The sequence below is a fragment of the Lepidochelys kempii genome, chromosome 10, assembly GCF_965140265.1.
Source record: "Lepidochelys kempii isolate rLepKem1 chromosome 10, rLepKem1.hap2, whole genome shotgun sequence".
NCBI classification, from domain to species: Eukaryota; Metazoa; Chordata; order Testudines; family Cheloniidae; genus Lepidochelys; species Lepidochelys kempii.
In genome coordinates, this window is record NC_133265.1 from 48,200,133 (window position 1) to 48,221,848 (window position 21,716).

General features: G+C 51.5%; 1 protein-coding gene across 1 annotated transcript in view; it reads right to left on the reverse strand.

Annotated features, from left to right (window-relative positions):
* Positions 1-3,864: 3,864 nt before the first annotated feature.
* Positions 3,865-21,716, reverse strand: part of PTPN9 (protein tyrosine phosphatase non-receptor type 9) — a 50,410-nt gene continuing 32,558 nt past the window's right edge. Inside the window, exons 5-13 of the mRNA XM_073303455.1 lie at positions 20,343-20,448; positions 18,823-18,933; positions 16,392-16,720; positions 15,473-15,566; positions 13,137-13,206; positions 8,688-8,766; positions 7,125-7,275; positions 6,323-6,530; positions 3,865-5,606 (exon numbers count right to left, since the gene is read on the reverse strand). Of these exons, the coding sequence (XP_073159556.1) occupies positions 5,392-5,606; positions 6,323-6,530; positions 7,125-7,275; positions 8,688-8,766; positions 13,137-13,206; positions 15,473-15,566; positions 16,392-16,720; positions 18,823-18,933; positions 20,343-20,448 (1,363 nt within the window). The 3' untranslated portion in view covers positions 3,865-5,391. The remainder of the gene's footprint in view (positions 5,607-6,322; positions 6,531-7,124; positions 7,276-8,687; positions 8,767-13,136; positions 13,207-15,472; positions 15,567-16,391; positions 16,721-18,822; positions 18,934-20,342; positions 20,449-21,716) is intronic.

Sequence of the window (21,716 nt, forward strand, 5' to 3'; positions counted from 1 at the left end):
AAGTGCAAGATTCCTGCTGCCTCCATCAGCCCCTTGACATCAATGTAATCTACTTGTGTGGTTAAAGTCAAGCATGTGCATAAGTGTTGGCAGGACTGGGGCCCTAGTGAACTTAGTGAAAACAACCTACAGCACTTGCTCAGCATGCGAGTTTCAAACGCTCATAACACAGTTAAAATCAAACCCTGTCACCTTTGGAAGAAGGCTGCATACTGCTCCTCATTTAAGGCTAGTTCCAGACCAAATTGCAACATTCACATCTGTCATTTTGACTGCAAGGCTGTGTTAAACAAACAAAAAGTTGCAAGATTATTTTTTTTAGAATGGGAGACGCGCGCGCCCACCTCCTTGTACTCAAACCCAGCGGAATGGGTTTACTCAGTTTAGAGACCACACCTAGAAAAATCTCAGCCCTAAAAAATTATGAGCAACCGAAAACAGGGGATTGGAATGGAAACTCTTCTGCAACTTTCACTCTGATAAGTCAAGAGCAAAACCCCACTAGAATGTAACACAAGAATAGGTGAACTGGAAGGAGACAGTGTTCTGATAACACAGGCTACTAGGCCCTTGTTTACTCCCTTTGTAAATCAATGGAGAGATCTGGATGCCCAAGGATGGCAGAACTCCTGCTCTCTGTCACGCTGGTGTAAATCTCAGGTAACGAGTGAAGCCAATCGTGTTACCCCAGATTCACACAGGTGTAACGGAGAGCACAGTTTGGTCCTGCCTCCGTATAAATGCACATGGCATCAGGAAAGGAGGCATTCTACTTGCTGGAGGAGGCTCTGGCTGCTCTTGTAACTGTCCAGCTCTGGGTTTCTCTGAGAACGTGTCTCCTGGGGGTGGTATGCCCACAGGGCAGAAGAGTTTTCTTACTGCCCATTTCCAAGGATCCCAAAGGCTAAAGCTGTTTTTGCAAACCAGGATTTACCTTACTCAGTGGACAGCCAGCTGCTGCAATCCTTCAGCTGCCAGCTGCCTTTCCAATCTCACCTGTGAAGGGAAGAAGGAGGGACCAGCAAACCAAGGGATTTAAAGTCCCCTATTTTGGACTGATCTAGCGTCCATTTCAATTCAACAGAATCACGAGCTGACCAACTGCAGATGGAGCTGCTGGTGCTCTCTCCCTTTCTACAGCAAAGGGGCATCGGAATGGCAAAAATAAGATAAGGGGTGAACATCCCGGCTCCATAGACTTCAGTAGTAAAACAGCCATTGACTACAATGGGACAAGGGACCAGAATGTCACCTAAGCTGTTTTGGCTTTTTTAATTAATGAATCCCTTGTGCGGTTTAATGCATAGAGCACTGGATTGGGCCTCTGGTCCCAGCTCGACTACAGAGTGACCATGGGCAAGTCACTTCCCCTCCCGCTGCCTGCCTGGCTTGTTTCTTTAGACTGTACGCTCTTCGGGACATACATCTAAGTGAGCTTCCTCCTGAGCTTGCTTATTTTTGGGGCTCCTTGCTACACAGCCCCCTCTGGCCCTGCCCCTAGTTCCCTCAGCCATAGGGAAGCTCTCAATACCTGTATTCTCCTGAGCTGGAGCTAAGGAGACCCACCTGGTCTGGCTGTCAGGCTGCAGAATGACTCTACAGCTCTCTGCAGGGTCCTAGCACCTGTTGGCCTGGTGGCGACTGTTTCCACAGAAACGGGATCGAACAGGCATCAACAGCGAGCACCGGGTTTGCAAAAAGCAGCTACAGATGTTAGAAGCCTTAAATTAAAGAAACAATAGCAGTGAGGGAAACACTTGGTGGCTGTACTACCTCAACGGGGGGAGGGGGACAGAATTAAAAATAGTCACTTAAAAAACAACAACAGATTTTTAACCACCCTCCCACTTAAATATTTAAAAAAGTGAATAAAAGCAATATGGACCTTCAAGTAGCGTGGTTATACTGGATAGCAGTGATTCAGTGGTTGAAGGCCCATGGTTGACACTCTCCCAATATGTGTGTGTCTGATGTTTAGGCGTACATGATGATTTATGTGTACACACACCTCGGCATACTCCAGTAGGTAAGCATATACCTTTATCCATCTGTATCCCCATGCATAGAGAAGCACCTTCTGCATCCAAGGAAAACAGGTAACATTAATCCTGTCCCTGTTGCTTTCATTGGACTGGGTGCATAAATACGCCTGTAAGACATGCAGCTCTTTGACATCATCTTTCGGATGATGATGATTGAGGAGGGAGGCTGTGCATGTGTGTGTCAGATAGGCAACGTGGTCCAATGCATAGGGCACTAGACTGGGAGCCAGGAGAGCTGGGTTCTAATCCAGGCTCTGCCACTGTCCTGCTGGGTGACCATGAGCAAACCACTTCCCTTCGCTGTGCTAGTTTCCCCTCCCCTTCCTTTGTCTCCTCTGTTTCAGTTGTAAACTCGTCCGCAGAGGGATTATGTGTATATTCAGCACCTAGCACAAGAGGGCTCTGATCAGGGGTGGGACCCTCTACGTGCTAATATAATGGACATAAATAATTCGTGTTAGGGTGTCTCCGATTTACCTGAGCAGCTCAAAACCCTGCCCCACCTTTGTATTGAGCCTGTTGAGTGAGCTGTAATTAACTGTATAATTGAGGCGTCTGTATTAAATTGTGCAGAAAATCAGCAAACGAAACTCTTAAAGAGGCACACACAATTTGTCAGCCTTCTCATTCAGAGCTCGGGGTGGGGTCAGTGGACTTTGCACATACCTTTTCCTTTATAGTGAAGGGGCAGAGGTGTCTGGGCCAAACCCATCGCTTACAGAAAAGAGAGCTAGCTTTTGTGAAAGGAAAACCCCACCAGCCACGCCCAGACGAACAGCTGTGCCCGACCTCTTTCAACAAGGCTATTTAGCGCAAAGCCAAACAACAGGAAAGTAAGATGAGACTCATTCACCTGTGATTTTTCTGGCTGGCTGTGGCCCTAAGTAACAGATATCCTGAGGGATTATCTAGGCATGTACTGTATACATGAGAAGCACAGTAAATTAATCCATAATTAAAGCATGCATAACCAACAGGAGCAGCCTCTGTCTCTCTCTGCTACCACGAACGGCTTGTGTGAAGTTCTACCATTGAGTCCAAGGTCTACTTAGGACAGAGGTGGGCAAACTATGGCCCGCGGGACCGTCCTACTCGGCCTTTAAGCTCCCGGCCGGGGAGGCTAGCCCCCAGCCCCGCCCCTGCAGCCGTGCGGGCAGTGCGGCTTGTGCCTGCCCACCTCCCAGGCTTTCCAATAAGCCTGTCCTGCTGCTCTGAGCGGCATGGTAAGGGGGTGGGGAGAAGGGGTGTTGGATAAGGGGTAGGAGGTCCCGGGGGGTAGTCAGGGGCAGTTGGATGGGGTGGAGGTTCGGCAGTGGGGGTCGGTTAGGAGACGGGGGGGAGGGGCGGTCAGGGGACAAGGAGCAGGGCGGGTTGGATGAGTCAGGAGTTCTGAGGGGGGCAGGAAGTGGGAGGGGGGCCAGGTTGTTTGCGGGGGCACAGCCTTCCCTACCCGGCCCTCCATACCATTTTGCAACCCCAATGTGGCCCTCGGGCCAATAAGTTTGCCCACCCCTGACCTAGGAGGTCCTTCTCCCATGGAGCCACAAACTCCCGCTGAGGCCAACAGGAGCAGAAGAGAGGTCTGCACCGGTTAACCCCCTGCAAGCCTGATGCTGCCCCCACTGGACTTAAGGATGGACTCCCATTGACTTCATTGGACACTGGACCAAGCCTGGGTCCCCCTGGACAAAGCTAAATTTCAGGCTGTCAGACCCACAATCCTAACCCAGTCCCTCTTTCGCTCTGTGTCCACAGACTCCCTCACTTCAACTCCCCTCCCATTCCCCGAGCGGCTGCATTGACGAAGCAAGGCGTACGGATCGTCTGTAGGTATATTTATACGTAAATACAAAAACCGTCTCGCCATGCGACAGCGCATAGGAACATTTACAATGATCTCCAGCTCTGGCTCGATCAAGTGAACGTTAAATACAAAACCGAAAAGGTTGTAAAAATAAGAATGTACATTCAGAGAGCTTATTACAGTATAAAGGTACTGAGGGTCTGTTCAGCTGCCAACCTCACCTCCCGGGGCGGGGAAGGAGGGGCATGATGGTCAGATAGCTCAGCAGCACTTGGGAGGGCTGGGGTTGCACAGTCTGTGCGTTGAATGGCAGGCCGGGCACCGCCGGGGCAGGAAGGAAGGGGTAAGCAGCTGCTCCAGGTTTTTGGCTTCTATACCTTAAGGTGGTTTTCGCTTGGCACTTGGCAGCCGCAGCTCATCCCGATGATGTCTGCCTGGCAGAGATAGGCGGGAGGGGGACTCCCTGGAAAAGCACCGCTTCTAGCACAGAAGTAAGTTACCACCATCAGTTGAGTTCAGACTTCCTTGATAACACCCAGTTACTCTGACAGCACTTCTGCCCTGCAACATTTGGTACCTACTGCTGCCCGTCGCTGCCCCCTAGTGAGCAGGTGAGTCATCTCCAGCCTGGGAAGGAAGGGTCCCCTCATCACAGTAAAGATCTGCAACTCCTCACTCAAGGGAAAAGATGGGCCCCGGGACCCCTCCTCCAAATAAGACAGGTAAGACTGTGTAACCCCTGCACGGCACCCCGGCATGCGCTCTGACCTAGCTGGGCCTAGCGCCGCGTCTCCGCACCACAGCACAACTCACGCCGTGGTCTGTACGCTGACGTGCGTGTGTACTAGCGAGTGTGCGTCTTCTACAGCCGCAGCAGAGGAGTGAAAAGAAAAAAACAAACCAGAGCCAGTAACATCACAGCGCCATTAACAATGCAAGGCTATAACTCCCCACTCGAGAAATCACAGCAGTGAGACAACATTACAACACTGAGCCCCAGGAGCAGCCAGAACCAGGTGCGTGTGTATATGTATCTATATAATACTTTCATAGGCTAGACTTGAACACATGGAGTACATATTATATACACACATACAGACAGACGGACACACACACCTAGTGGCAGGTAAGACTGACGTATGTGCCTTTTCTAAGCCCAAGGCTTGGGTGGTACTGGAAATGGATATTTATTTAAGTCAAGTCCTCCAGGTGGATTTCAGGTGGTCCCACAAAAACAAAATCATACTGAGGAGCAGATCCTCTTCCCACTTATCTCTAGTTACCCCTGGCAAATGGCAGCCACAATTTGGTTTGAATAAGGCACAGTTCAACAGCAGGTGGTAATAGTTAAGACCACGAGTCGCTAGTCAGTGGCTACTAGCTGTGATTCATCAGAACCAGCTAGCCAAGGAAAGGTTGGAGCCCTAAGACAAAGGAGTTTGGTTATTGAAGGCTCTGCTGAATCCAGACTGGTCGTGAGGAAGGCGGGCTGGTCGTGACTGACAGGAGAGCCAGTCCCTGCCCTCGGGTTGGGTTGTGTCCCCATTAGCTCTTCTCCTGGCCTGCCCGTGTGGGAGTGGGGGGCAGCAGGCCCTCTCTCTGCACATGCTCAATGATGGCCGTGTAACAGAAATAGTACTGCTCGGGGGTCTGGATGCTGAAGGCCCTCTGCGTTCTCATCCGCATCACCGTCTGGGGCACGTTCAGCGTGCCCGTGTCCTGCAGCTGAGAGAGGCAGATGTCCAGCGCGCAGAAGGTACCTGAGGGAGGGGACAAACAGGCCGTCCATCAAAACACGGCCACTGTAGCAGCACCACCCCACAGAAACACCCGACAACCCTGCTCCCCCTCGTAGACTCCCAGTTACTGTCCTAAGAAGTCCTACAATCTCAGCTACTCTTGGGGAACCACCTGCCCTAACTCCACAGATTAACACTGAATTCTTGCAAGGGGGCGGAATTCCATCCCTGAAGGACATGCAGGGATTTAAGGCTCCAGGCGTGCATGTGTCCTTGTCAATATGCCCAGGCGGATTCCACAGAAAGGAGTTCCCGCCTGAGTCTCCCAGGAAGGACCAGCCCAGTTGGGAGCAATCTGCCATGTCAAAGAGACGCTCTCGGGATCCCAGCTCTCAGGCTGAAGGTACATGGCTCCCCCCGGGAAGGGACTAAGGACTGCCTGAACCAGAAACAAATCACAGCCAGCCCTCAGTGTGCAAAAAGCCCCGTGGGGCGCGGAGTTGGAATTGGAAAGTACCGGGGGAGGGTGACAGTCTCTGTGGCTTCACAGTGGGTCTGGAGAGCATCCCATGCGGGGGAAATACAGTAAGAAGAAAGAAGAGCTATTTCCTTCTGAACTGCGGCGCTTCCTAGGGGTTCACTAGGAATGACGCCAGCAGGGTTTCACTCTGTTCTCTCTGTCTCCTATTTACAGGGGCTCCCCTGGCAGCCTGCTCTCCGGAGTTGGAGAGAATTACCTGTCCTGCCGATGCCAGCGCTGCAGTGGACCACCATAGGCGGCCCGCCTGCGTGACCTTTGAAGCGAGGCCCCAGGACACTGGCCGCCAACCTCTGCTGCTGCTTGACTGCCCCCAGGAAGTCGATCAGAGTGGCAGCTGAAGAAGGGACGCCGTAATCCGGCCAACTCAAGTACTGGAAATGGGACACCAGACGCCTCTCTCTGTGCTGGGTGCGAAAGCCCCGCCATCAGTGCTTTTTGCTTCCATTCCATTCCCCTACCCCCATCCGCCCCGGGAGCGCCCCTTTCCTCTCAATGTACAGCGTGGGACTCCAGGCATTCCCTCTTCTTCCTGGAGCAGCTGCACACCAGCCACTGCAAGCCCAGCAGCATGGACCTTCCCTCATCCAGCCCATCCCTTCTCCTGTCACATCACCCGCATACAGCATTCCCAAGGGTCCCATCTCCCAGCCGGGGATCAGGAGGCCGCCATCAATGCCAAACAACCCAGACACAACCTCTCTCCAAGCCAGCAGAGCTCATCAGCACAGTGGGGTCCCGAGCCCAGATGGCCCACACCGCAGTGCTGCCGAGATACCATGCTCCACCCCACGTTTCTCCCTTCCGCAGAGGTGGCCGTACCCCTCTCCCCACGCAGCTGCGATTCTCCGCAGGCAGCCGAGAGGACAGCAGCTGGGGCTCACTCACGCTGCCTGCTCCTTCACGGGCACCAGTGAGGACTGCAGCCTCCTTCCCCCACGGAGCCTAGTCCTCTGGCCCCTTCCTGGAGAGGTTCCTTGCAGCGAGGGGCGGGGGATTACCTCAGTGTTATAGATCTCCAGAAGGGTTTTCTTGTAATGGTTCAAGTTCTCCACCCCAAGGTTGGTGACAGTGAGGGATCCGTAGCACACCTGGAAGTCTTTCTCCAGTGGCCAGTACTGGCCACACTTCCTCCTGCCTCCCTCCTCAAGCCTGTAATATACAAGGGGTGGGGAGAAGGGTGGGTTCTTCATTGCCTCTTCCCTGAAGCGGATCGGGGAGGTTGTTCCATCCCGGCCAAGCCATCTACCGACCTGCAGGGCAGCTCGGTCACAGACATGCTGGCAGGCTCTCACCTGCCTGTACCCTATACTCAGACCTTGCTTGGTAATGGGAGAGGAGGGAAATGGGAGACACAGTCCTCCCCTGCAGGAGGGGTGAAGGACGTGACGAGCCAAGCACCTTAGAAACAATTGCTCTGCTGAGGTTTAGCAGTGACCTGACAGCATTCCCCAAATGCTGAGCAGCCACATGTCAGACTGGTAAACACTACACTCAGACAAACAGCTGGGCCACTTAATCCATCGTTACAGGGACCTTTGAATCTGATAGGTCATTTCGACATACACCAGGGTACTCAGGTTGGGAGTCACAACCATTCTTCCTTTCTTGCCTTTTCATTTAAAAAAAAAAAAAAAAAAAAGTTTCCAGCCCTAATGGTTGTGGAGAGAACCTTGTAAACCTGATCAAAGCGTAATTGAATGCGGTGAGCCCTGCCTGACTGGGCGGTTAACAACAGTTCAGGGGCTCTCAACTGGAGTGGTGGACACCAGCAAGCATCAGAGGTTGCAGTTATCCTGCCCTTCCAGGTATGGAAAAAACGGAGACCCACTGATGTCAGCTATTCCCCAGAATGCGAAAATCAGACTCCACACTTAAAATAATCATAATGCTTCGCACATCTTCAGTGTGTTTCACAAACATTAAGAGACTCAAAACTCCATGGGGGCAGATATTAATAGACTGATTTTACATATGGGGAAACTGAGGCAGGGAGATTAAATCACCTGACCAAGGTCACAGAAGGAGCGGGCTTTAGAAATGGGAAACAGGATCTCAAAGTACTATACAAACTCTCTCTCGCTGCATATATATATATATATATATACACACACACACATATATACACACACAGTGAATATATATATAGTGTGCGTGTATGTATATATATAAAATTTGTGTGGCATTTCGTATACACATATACACATGAACTTTTCCTATACATATATACATGTATAAATTACAGCCACCAACAATCAAAATGCAGCCACTTCCTGGGCAGAATATGGCAGATGCTTTAACAGTGCACAACACCTCTACAAATGTTTAGGGCAGCAAGTGAAGAAGAAAGCAAGCTATGCCATATCCGGTGCTGTCTGCTCAAGTCCCAGGAGTAGAGATTTAAGGAAACAAAATGTGATCACCCAAACCAGATTTCAGCCTGCACCATGGCACTAACTCTCATTCTGTAAAAAGGGACATAGGATCTTGAATGTCCCCAAGTGGCCAGGACCTCTCATCCAAGAGGCTGAGTGGGTCTCTGCTCTCCACGCACACTCACTCACCTGGTTGTCATGACAATCACCAGAACGTTTTGCTCCCACACCATGCGCCAGAAGTCGCAATACGTGTTTTCCAGAGGTCCTGACAGGACAGATCACATGTGAGAAAGGTTATAAGTGTTGGACACATCAATTCTCATCCAGCATCCCAGTGAACGTGGGGATGCACAAATTGCACCTCCCACTGGATTGCTCCAGCCAGTCCCCTCTGGCCACACCCTCAGGAACAACCCAAGAAGAAGGCAGCACCTGGACCATTGGTGTATGGCAAATCAGCACTTAACAACGACAACAGATCCCCTAGGGCTGCCTCATCAAATCATGTGGGTCGCTGCGATGCTACATGGAGCTTCTAGGAGTATTAGCTCTAAATGCACATATGGTAGCTCCTGCTTTTCACTGCCCAGCACTCCTGTGTGATTATTAACGGTTGGGTGGTTGGTATTAGTTCCCTTCCCCTCCCAGCCACATTACCGTTGCTGTCACTGATACCAGAGCCAGCTCACATGGCTGGAGAACGTGGCTAGAGTAGGAAGAAACTGAGGAAAATGACCCACTGTAAACACTACACCCATTCCTCCTGCAGACCAAACACGATACAGGCCAAGTGCTTAAAATGGCCAACAAATTTCTAGCTGGCTATGTCTGCCACAGGTTTGCACCCCATTCTTCTGGCCCCGCTTAGCTGCTGGCCATGTCTCAGTTGCATGCCACCAGGTTTGTGAAGAGCAACGTGGTGACATGAAAAGCTTTTGGGAAGAGCTGGAGGTAGGGTTGTGAATTTGCTGTGGACCCTAGACCCCGTGGTGGTTTTGTGTAAACATTGAGAAAGGTGTTGACAACAAAACAGCTGAGCCTTCTGTGGTAGAACGCTGCTGCGTCAGGGATGGGCTGGCCCGTGTAAATGAGGCAGGTCCAGTGCCTGTGACAGAGCGGTACTCCCAATTGGCCATTAAGAGGGTGGGGCAGCACCTGGAGGCTAGAAAAGATCTGGGAGAGACCCAAGGAGTCAGTCAGGAAAGTTTAGGAGACTGGAGGGGATCTCTAGGGACAACTGCCGCATGCTCTCCGCAAGCACTCCCTGGGAAGAGGGAGGAGTTGGCAAGTTTGGAGAAGGCTGAAGAGCAGCAAGATGGGTTTGTTGGCTGGCCAGGGCCAGAGAAGGCTGAAGGCAGGAAGAGCAGCAGAGGACCTTACCTGCTGACATCTCCAGAAGAACCATGAGAGGCCCTGGGGTAGTGAGGGATGCTCCCAGCAGAGAGGCTGTGGGGAAGCTGGCAACAGAGGGGTTGCACTCCAGCTGGAAGGCTGGGGAGGCTGGCTTGCTACAAGGCCAGGAGAGGGCTGCGCTGGAGATCCAGAGCATAGCAAGGGACACTGAGGCTGCGCTGGACAGCCAGGGTGTGGCAAGAGATGCCAGGGCTGTATACTGCATGTACTGTCTGGACAACGCTGGAGAATTCTGGACTATGGTTATGGGACTTGTTATGATGCATATACATGGAACTTTTGTAATGAATTAACCCCACCAGAACATTTGGATTGTTTCGAGGGACTCTAAAAGGGGAAACTGAGGCAGATGCTTCTGTCAGGCCACGACTTGCTGCAAAATGGGGGAGTCCTGGGGGGCTGCTCCACAACAGACAGCATCTCTGCTGCCAGATGCACACCAGGCACCTTGTGAGCTCACTGGGATTTGACGGGGGAGCTTTATGCTGCTACGCCCCTATTCAGTTGGAAATATTGATGGGGATTTTGTTTGTCTGGTAGGAGACCATGTGGTCCTCTTGAAACACTTTTTTTGGGGAGCAACAGGGATGTAGGTACTCGAGAGAGAGAGAGCGCTCTGTAACTAGGCAACGGCACTGAGTGATTTGATACATACTTTGGGGGCAAATAATTTGTGGAAGGGTTTTTTTTTTGTTTTTGTTTTTTTTTTTTTTTAAAGTTTGACCACATGGCTGGACCATGGACAAATCAAATAAAACCAGCCAGTCTGTCCCACCCCTGCTCTGTCCTGACCAATGGCTCAACTGCTCCCCAGAGGAGTAACGGGGGAGGTTCCTGCGAGATGATTTGCCAGGACTGTTCCATTCCCTGAGACCCCAGGGCACATGAGAGTTATACGAGCTCTGGCAAAAGGGGCCTTGGATCATTCCTTAAATGCAGGCAGATGCTCTGCAAGCCCCAGCACAGCGAGACGGATGCTTCTATTGCACAGCAGGTCCCTGATTCAAAAGGAACCAATGTACGTGGTGCCAAGTGCCGTAGAGACTCAGGCTGTGACTGTTCCCGGGAGAGGGCATCTGCCTTAGCCAGGACGCTCGTTTCCAAACAGGCAATCAGTACTGGGTGAGACCTTCGGCTGCCGAACGCTCATACGGCTGATGGGAGAGGGAAGCCATGTTTCAGGACAGACCCCATTCCCTGCCCGCAGGGCCTACAGATACTTGGCCTGATTTCCCCTTGGACTTGAATGGGCGTCAGCACCTTTGAGATATCAGCCTCAAATGGTATGTGCGTGCTGCGATTGGGAGGCCCAGCTGCAGCACACACAGCCGTGCCCGCGCTACCTCGGATCCAGCTAGCTCGCTAAAAATAGCAGCGAAGCGGCAGGGGCATGAACTAGCTGCCCGAGTATAATCCCGCCGGGGACCCGCGGTGCGTGCTCTGGTGGCCAGCCCACCCAGCTGCCGCCACGCTGCTGTTTCTCGCAGGCTAGCTAGCTCAGGTACGTCCACACGTGCTGCATTTGTGCCTCTGGACCGCCTGTGGTCACACCCCCTCTCTGCCAAACTTCTCGTTCCCCCACCCCCCAAAATCCAGGATCTCCCTTCTCAATGGGCATTGGCCGAGCTTCTCCCCCGGCCCTCTGGGCTTTGTGCCAGCCTGCAGGGAGGGATGTCTGGTGTCCCCGGCCAGTGCTGCTCCTCCACTCTGCAGGAAACAGTTCTGCAGCACTTTATCTTTGCACAGAGCTCTCCGGACGTTAACTAACCCTCACAGCACCCAGCTGCTAGGGAAATAAGTAGGGCCCTACCAAATTCATGGCCAGGAAAAACGCATCACGGACCATGAAATCTGGTCTTTTGGGTGTTTTTACCCCGTCTTATATAGATTTCACAGGGAGAGACCGGTGTTTCTCAAATTGGGGGTCCTGACCGAAAAGGGAGTTCGCGGGGTGAGGGCGGAGGGGGAGTCAGGGTATTGCCACCCTTACTTCTGCGTTGCCCTCAGAGCTGGGCGGCCAGAAAGCGGCAGCTGTTGGCCGGGCGCCCAGCTCTGAAGGCCGCTCCCCGCCAGCGGCAGCAGACAGGGTGGCAATACCACCCTTACTCCACTGCTGCTGCCTTCGGCGCGGGGCTCCCGGCCAGCAGCCGCCGCTCTCCAGCTGCTCAGCTCTGAAGGCAGCATCACCGCCCCCAGCAGCAGCGCAGAAGTAAGGGAAGCAGTATCGCAACCCTCCCTACAATAACCTTGCAAACCCTCCCCCCCCCAACTCCTTTTTGGGGCAGGACCCCTCCAGTTACAACACCGTGAACTTTCAGATTTAAATACCTGAAATCTTGAAATTTATCATTTTAAAAATCCCGTGACTGTGAAATTATGGACCATGAATTTTGTAGGGCCCGAGAAATAAGCATGCCACCCTCCAGAAGGGGAACAAACCGGCTCAGAGAAGCGAAGTGACTTGTCTAAACTATTGCTTCACCTCCCAGACTTGTCCTACGCACAGCTGACGAATAGCCCGCTGAAATCAACGAGAGTCTTTCCATGAACTCCAATGGGCTTTAGATCAAGCCATCACCCGATATCTCCCCTCCCCACCCCTTTGAGTGAGCTCCTCCCACAAGCAGCCATACTCTAGGGATGCTTCCAACACCTCACCACCGCATGGGGAAAAATTAGCATGTGCTCTGCACCCATCGGCAGCCAAGCTCCCCCCCTGCCACTGCGAGTGCGCCGCGTCCCCGCTCCTCCGCCTACCTCCCAGCGCTTCCTGCCTGGCTGCCGCCAAACAGCTGTTTGGCAGCATTCGCACGCTCGCGCATGGGGGGGGGGGAGGGAGAGCGGGAAGGTGGCACGCTCTGGGGATGAGGCGGGGCTGGGGTGGGGATTCGGGGAAGGAGTTGGAATATTGGCAGAGAGGCGGCGGAGTTGGGACGGGGCCTCATGGAAAGGGTGGAGTGGGGGCGGGGGTCGAGTACCTACAGGAAAGAGGGGAAGTCGGCGCCTATGGCTCCACCCTGTTCCTTCCAGCCCCTCCAGAGGCAAGAATCACTCTTTACAGGACTCTGATGAGCACAGACTGGATCAGTGCCGAGACTCTCCCAGCCAGCCACGTTGGCAGCATATGAACAGCAACCTGCCAGCTCACTGCCCCGACACTGCCTACCAGTGGGCTCAACGTCGTGGCGTACTGACCCCATTCTAAGAAGAGTATGATCTTACCCTGAGTACCAATGTAAGCATTCCTTTGTTTATAGCCATCCATGAAGCTGGCATTGATGTAGTCTGTCAGCTGGAGAGAGAAAGATACACAGACCGTTACCACGCAGAGCGTAACACCACAACATGCTGGAGGAGGAATGCCCAAGGGCAGGGGAAAGCTGTTAGTCAGCTGAGCAACAGAAAGAGTCTGAGGTATGCAGGTTGGGACAGATAGAAGAGGAGTGGGCACCATGCGTTCCCAGATTCCTGAACCTCATCTGGGGCATCTCCCGCAACCCAGCTTCCATTCTGGGAGGGAGCTCAGGTTTGCATCAGTTTTAAAACACTTTGACACTGGCCTATTTTAAAACAAAATCCGCCCACGGCCCATTGCACAGCCATGATGCTGTTTACAATTATGCTACCACCACACAGGCCAGTTTCATTTGGGTCAGCAGTGCCATGGGACACGCAACCTGCTCCCACCAGGCTGGGTGGAGCTTAGGCTATTGCTATTTCCAAATACCCCTGACAAATAACCGGGGGGAAGGTGTGCAGTTGAAAGAGGGGAGCCCAAATGCCTGCAGAGATCAAATAGCAACTAAAAGCAGGGGAAGGGAGTGAAATGTGATGGAGCGAAACTCCGGCCCTTCCGATCACCTGGAGGCGTCTTAAAGTAACAAACTCAGCAGGGAAGAGAAACTGTCAAGTCTGACCAGATTCAAATCAGAGCCCCCAAATAACCTCCCACGATGCCTTGCTGTCCATGTCGCCCAGGGACACAGAGGGCTGTTCCAGACATGGGCTCTCTTCACTCCCTTCCTCGCATAGAAAGCTCAGACATGCCGGAAGCTTAAAGGAACAAAGATCCCTTTCTCTGCAAGGACCCAAGTTGGGGCACTCAGGGGTCTGTGTTCCTCCTGCAGCAACTGAAAACTTGACACGCACCCCAGAGTGATGCCCAGAGCTGTATCTCTCAGGGATTTAGGGGTTAGTGTCATAATCAACCATTCTAGGAGTGGCGCCCCCAAGACTCCAGCCTGGGTAGATGAACGAGGCTCTCGTCAGCAATTTTCGGCTGCATGCTCACACAGCCGCAGTTACTCCGAAGCCTCCCCGTGTGCTACGTTCGGGTTCAGAGCTTGACAGGCTGAGCTATTGTTTTTAATGAGTGCCACACTGCTGTCCCTTGAGCAGCCAGCCCAGCGCACTGTTTGGCTCAGTGCCCCCCACATTCACTCTGGCAGGAGGCATTTCTCACCAGGGAGCATGTGCGCTGAGAGCGACAACAGAGGATTGAAACTGGCATTTGGGAGCTTCCAGCTAGCAGAGCCCATAGCGCGAGATGCTGGCTGGCTGTCGGGGCTCAACGTCGTACCCGGCGAACGAGTTCCCCTCTTGCTTTCAGAGGAGAAGCTAATGCTTAGAGCCAGACCCTCAGCAGGTGTAAATCAGTGTTAGCTCACTGAAGTCAATGGAGCTAGGCAGATTTATTTCAGATGAAGATCCAGCCCTTAATGTTAAAGGCCTACGTTCTTCCGAGTGTTAAAGTAGGGTGGGACATGGGGTGCTCCTTTCCGGTCACCCCAGCATGGCCAAGGCCCTCAGGGTTCCCCTTGCCCAGCGCTGCTAGGCATGTGGCTCTGTCCAGGAGAATTCTCCACTACCGCTGTAACCGGTGCTGGGGTTTCCGATGCAGGGACGAGGAGGGCCTGTGCTGTTGTTTAAGCTCAGGGCAATGCACGACCAGGTGGGAGATGTGGGTTTGAGACTCTAATTCGAGGCACCACAGGCTGGCAGAGCATGTAGGTGTCTCCCAACTCCGAGGGAGGCCTCTTCCCACCAGCCACACTGGCCTGCGGGTTTGCCTATGTCCTGAGTGCACAGCATAGGAGACGGAGGGACCTGGTGAGGAGTGTAAGGCAGGACCTGAGGATGTTCCTCAGGGGTGGGAGGGAGCGGCAAGAGGGGAGAGAGTTGCCAGCCTCTCCTGGGGACCTGGCCTAAAAGCACCTCAGGGTCCCACCCTCCAGAGCCTCTGCTCTCTCAGAGCTGGCTGCCCCAGGAGAGACCATGCTGTGAAGGAGCAGGCATATGTGAAAGCCTGGAGCAGGTGGTGGGCTGGGTCTCTGGGCTGGAGAGAGGAGTCCCCAGCCAAAATAAACCCCACCCTCACAGTTTTACGCGGTGCTTTCAAAACACCAGGCCACGCACGGCTCTCACACTGCCCCAGCTGGCAAATCACTCACCCTAGCACACAGGCATGTCCAGCATACGACTGCCACCCCAGGAATGAGGGTGAGGGGCCGTCTAGACAGCGGAGAGTCAGCGCCCCAGGGAAAACTCTGCCTGCTTACCTCCGAGCGGCTGTACTGCTTGGTCAGCTTCACTCGAGTTTGGTCCAGGCATGGCACGTCCCCATATCGGTTCTTCTCCTGGTTATACGGAGCCCTGTGGGGCACCGAAGAGGCAGGAAAAGTGAGGAAGAGAGAGCGGACGGGGAGCAGTGAAGGACTCTGTTCTAGATCACACCATGCGCCTGGTGCCCGAGTTTGGGCTCTGCCGTCAATCAGACCCAGGGCTTTCCTCATCTCGGGAAAGGCCCGTCTAGCAGATTGTTATGGTAAAACTGACACCCACTTCTCGTCTCTGGTAAGCTGGATCGTGATGTTAGGAGGGTTGCTTTGTTCTCCCTCATGCTCTTGGACAGCACTGGTAAGTCTGCAATCCAATAATAAACCAGGCTGAATCTTCCCGGGCAGCTAGAGCAAGGGATCACCCATCCCAATGCACCTGACCGGCACCCTCAGCACAACTGCAACCTTCTCAGCTGGAAGCACTGCCTCCTTCCGGCCGCGGCTTTGCACGGCCACAAAGGAAGGGGCTGGTTTGGTGGCTCTCTGCATGCAGAGGCACACAGCAGAACCAGGTTTGCTCTCCCCTGGCGAGGCCAGTAAGACGTGGACACGTGCACAGTAAATGCATCCTGGTCTGAGGAGTCCCTTTTTCAATCTTACTGCTGATTTCTAAACCATCCCTCTGCCCTCTGTCTCCTGCTGCTGAGCCTGCCGTGAGAGGAAAGAGACTCAGGTCAGACCCGCTGCCGCTGCACGGACTAGCCAGCCCGGGATGAAGAGAATGGAAGCAGCTTCCTCATTGAAAGAGAGGGATTGTGTCAAGCAAGCCCAGCTATGGTTCTGATTTTGCAGACTCATTGGTGATCTATCCCTCCGACACCGCCATCTCCGTGCCTAGAGGCTTTCCTTGCATACTTACAGGGAGCAGATGAAGGTCCCTGCAGGACTCCTGCGCCGGATGTCTTCGTACTCCTCGTAGATTCCCCGCTTCTGCTTTCGGTTCACATGGTCCATCAGTTGATGGACAGTCATGCACTTTGGTCCAGGAACATGCACCGAGCCATTATCTCGCGGTGAAACCAGCGGTACCAAGATCAGCTCATCCAACGGGTCTGGGTGGCCATTCTGCTGGGGGAGGAACCGGCAGTTCCAGCTGAGAGGGTCCAGCTTGAGGGATCCCCCTAGGTATTCAGGGAGACATTCCCGGGGCAGGTGTTCCTTCAGCTCTGACATCTTCACCATCTGAACCTGGGGGAACAGAGTGAGATGGGATGGGGTGAAACGCACCCAGAGCATGGACTTGACCAGCCTGTACGTGAAGAGAGAGGGGCTTGCTTGAGACAGTGGGCACGTAGAAGGGGATGTAGTCTGTCTGTCTGGGGCTAAGAAGTGAACTGATCCACTTCCCTCTTGAAGCCATTACAAGCCTTGTAGCCTGGAAAATTCCTCACAAAAGGGTCTTTGAGTAGCTCCCTTTCCCCTCCATTCTCTTGTTTAGAAATCTGTTCTCTTTAGTGAATGGAGCTGTTCTGACATACTCCAGTAGGGGGAGTCTGCCTTTCCTCAGCTGGAGCAGAACAGAGATCTGGTCTGTGAACCGTCTGGATAGAAACAGCTCCCTTTCTGTGACTACAAGGCTCGATTTGTGACTACTGGGGAGAAGTCCACATTTCAGGTGGGTGCTTTTCATACAAGTCTCCTGCTCTAATCAGGAGGAGTGGGGAGGGCAGGTGCAATTCAAAGCCACAACATTATAGGACCTGGGAGCATTAAACTCTGAGGACATGGTTCCATCTGAAGTTATTTAAGGATACTGATGAGGTTGCCAGCTGTACAGCCTCTTTGGTTAAGAAACATTCACACTATGGTCATCATTTTGCTAGTTATCTGAAAGAGGACCCCTTCCAGGCATGGACTTGGTCTATAGAGCGTGGCAGACACCGGGGGCCGTAGAAAGACCGTACACTCTGATTAAATTCCTTTACTTTGAAATGCTGCCCAAATTCAAGGTCTGAATATGATCTCTTGGTTGATGATTAAAAGGGAATTAAAAAACTGTCCTCATTTTCCAAAAAGGAAGAAATGGTTTCAGACCCTAGATGGTTAACAGAACTCATGGGCAGCCCTGGAAATGGACTGTGAAGAAAGGATTGTTTTAAAAAATAAAATTATTTGCCAATACCCAAGGTCAGGCTTCGGAGTGAGACGATGGTACCTCAACCCCTTCTTGGGAGCAAAAGCAGGAAGCTGCACTCCTTACATTTTGATGACAATATAAACACCCGAACCACTGGAAGGAATGCAAACCCCTGCTTTGCTTTACTACTTGTAGATTCTGTGGTGCTAAATGAAAAGTGAAAACCTAAGACAGACAGTAGTTGGATGTGATACAATCCACTTTTGCAGGAAAAGCCCAGAAGCCTGATCAAAGGACTTTGCAAATTAAAGCCTTTTCCATTTAGCCTGTTAGAATATGATCTGCAATAGGCCGAATGCCCTAAACCCCGCCCAAAAAGTCAGGACTGGGCCTTTAATTTAAGGCTACCTATGAGTTCTGGTAGACCCCAGACCAGCAAAGCAAGTACAGTTGAGTAGTTATGCTGATTTTGATGGCACTATTCATCTACTTAAAGTTAGGCACATGTTTACTTGCTTTGCTGCACTGGGACCTAAATCAGATGGTGGTTGTTTTTTTTACATACACCCTCCCACACATGTTAAAAAAAACAACATTTAATTTCCCCTTTAAACACAACGGGGCCCTGAATGGGACTGGGGCCAGCAGCCACAGTTATCATACACATTAACAACAACAAGAGAGTCCAACTGGAGATTCTCAGCCAAGGGCAGCCTCGGAAGCTTTGGCTGCAAGAGAGCATGTCGCTGTGCCAGCAGGGTAACGGTGCAGCCATTTGCACAGACACAAAAGCACTTTGGTGTGGACACACGCAGGCACAAGTGAGCGGAGATTCTTGCAAGTTCAACAGTCGGGCCCGTTTTTGAGTGCTCAGGGCTAAGTCAACCCTGGGTGTGATGGACACAACCCAGCTGGCTTCAATGCAGCTGCTCCTGTTTGCACCCTTCATGCATTTAGCCCTTAGGCTTATGTTTCTTTAGCAACCCTGGGAGAAATACCCAGCTGCCATCACTGGAACGCATTGGCCAGCGTGTATGAAAAGGACTGCACCAGAGGCTATGAGATCACCTATCTATCACGCAACATCAGCCTTTGCCTCACAGTCTCCCTGCGTGGCACCCTGTTTAAGGAGAATTTCCCCATGGCAGGGACTCTGATTCGGGGCTTTTTCCATGTGCCAGCACCTCCCCACCCCGGCCCATGTTTTACTCACCCTCTCTCGGAGCTTCTCTTTCAGCAGGAGGCTGATGATGGAGTAGGGGACTCGGAACCACATCGGGGCACCCACAATAAACACCTTTTTGAGACGAGCCGGGAAGGCTCCCTGTGGATGGCACACGGATGCATTTTAAAACCACAACCTCAACCCATGCCTTCTCTTTCCTGCCTTCCCCGCTCATGGCCAGCAGGGGGAGGATACAGCACATGCCTGGGGAGAAATTAGGCAAAGGGCCCAACAGCAAGAGGCAATTTAACTGGAGGAAAGAACAAGCTGCTTTAACTCTTTGCTCTTTAGGAAGTTACAGGCGTGGAGCCCACAGGCCATGCTGATGGGTGCATTATAAATGCCTAGCTGTGTTAACACACAATTGGAACTTGGGGATCTTTTTTTCCTTAAAGCTCATGAGTTAATTTGTTCTGGTTTATTTAACTTTTCTGTATATACATAAAATGCATTATGGTTACAGTTTAATTGTCTGTGCGTTGAAAGGGAAAGTCTTGTGGTAACATTTCCCTGCGTAATGCTTCCTTATTTCTCTTATGTTTTCTTCTGGGAAATCAGTAATTGTCAGGATACTAAAAACAAACTAGTCAAAAAACCTTGGCTCTGTTTTATTGAAACATTCTCAGCCATTGAACCATGAAGCAGAGACATTCTAATAGCAAACCCTTCACATTATATAGTACTTACAGGCCTGGTCCAAGCCCACTCCAGTCAGTGGTAAGATTCCCACCAATTCCAGTGGGTTTTAGATCAGGCCCTACATGTCCAAAACATTTTATGATCATTAACTAACTGGTCCTCACAATACCTGCTTTGAAGTAAATGGGGAACTACTCTTCTCCCCATTTTACAGATTGATAAACTGAGGTTGACTAGCCCAAGGCCATACAGTGCACTGGTGGCAGAGCTGGGACTAGAAATCAAATCTTGAGTCTTGTGCTCTACCCACTAGACAGCACTGCCTCACAGTCTAGATAGCTTTGGATAGCAAAGTAAGTAGAGCAGAGATATTAGTGTTTGAAAGAAGTCACTGCAGAGATGGTGACTTCCCACAAGTACTTTCACCCTTTCTATTTATAGCACTGGCAAAGGCTTTGACTCCTGCTACCATGAAGAGTGGAGACAGACATGTGTTCTGAACTCTCAGGGTCTAAGGGAAAGCAGGGTTCAAAGAGAGCTGCTTCACTCTGCAGTCTCTATCTAGGGACATATAGGGCCCTCTTCACAGTCTTTAAAATGGATTTTATCCCCATGACACTTCTGTGAGATAGGGCAGCACTACTGTACCCATTTCACAGAGGCAGAACTGTGGCACAGGATGGATTAAGGGACTTGCCCAAGTTCACACTGGAAGTTTGCGGAATTGAATCTAGGGCTCCCAAGTCCCAGTCCAGTGCCCTATCCGCTGCGCTATCCTTTCTACCCCCTACAATAGGTTGCAGAGTCTCAGAATACGCAGGGGGAGAAGCCTCCGTTCCCATCAGCTCCCCCTGCACCATTTCCTTTACCTTCAGCAGGTTGAGGATTTTCTTGCTCAGGTCCAGCTCGAAGTTGGTATAGTGGGAGCCTGCCATGTCGTAGATGAATACCAGACCGTTTCTCTGCGTTTCAAAGCTGTGTGCACAGGGGAGAAAGAAAAAATCACCTGCCGCTGGTGACGTGGAATCCTGGCGCACAGAGCCACGCAAAGCACGGATTCTTTTAACCCCTTAAGTACCATGATTATTTTTTTTTGCAATGTGTGAAGGAGGATATTCACTTTGAACAACAGAGGCCAGACCCTCAGCTCATTGATACCACTGAGGTTCTGACCCCAGGTTTTTAGTAACAGGAAAAAAAAAAAAAAAAAAAGATCACAGAAACTCAAATAGGGTATTTGCACTATCAATTCTTGGCATAGATGGCAATTTGGCAAACTCCTCACTAGGGTGACCAGACAGCAAGTGTGAAAAATCAGGACGGGGGTGGGGGGCGGTAATAGGCACCTGTATAAGATAAAACCCCAAATATCAGGACTGTCCCTATAAAATTAGGACATCTGGTCACCCTACTCCTCACTGAACTCACATTGACGTCCATAGGACTCAACTGCATGCTTACAGTGTTTTGCTGTATTGGGGCCTTACTACAGGCAAGACCCAGTAATCGAGCATTCAAAGTTAAGGAGAATAAAACCAAGATGGATGCTGGGCTATCAAGTGTTGTAATCCTCTCCCCTGTAAGCAGTTTGGAAATGGCACTTTCAACGTAGCATTTCTACTACAGAAGCACGAGGTCCAATGAATGGGGGAGCTGGCCCTGTTGCTTTAAACAGGATCTGGCCAGTAAAATAGCTTAGAAATGTAACACCTGCAATGCAACAGTTCCAGATGTAAGGGGGCCAAATTGTGCCCACAAACTGCCCGTTATTTTCTGAACTGCAGCCTAAGTGCTAGGTGCACATCAAAAAAATCATTGGTCTAAACTTCGTGCAGTTAAGTGATCCACTCAGCAGATTAGAAAAGCCTGGGGAGGGTTTGTGCACGAGGAAACTGATCAAGGTGCCCGTTGCTTGTTAATTACACCTTGCTTGTAATTAATATGTGCACCACCCTGTACAAACATCTTCTTGCCTCTTGGTTCAAACAATCAATAGCTTCAGCAGTGAAAAAGAAAATCTGTAACAGGTGAAAACCTGTTTTTTCCATTCATGCGGAAACCAGAATTCCTGTTCAGCTGAAAACAGGAAGTTTGTAAACCAGGGATCAATGTGACCCCTTCTCTCTCATTTTTGCAATGCATGAGACAGAGATGGGGAATCAGGATGCACCTAGGCAGATACGGCTTCACATCTACTTGCAGCATGAGACAATGCTTCTGTCTGGGGCTCTCTGAGATCACAC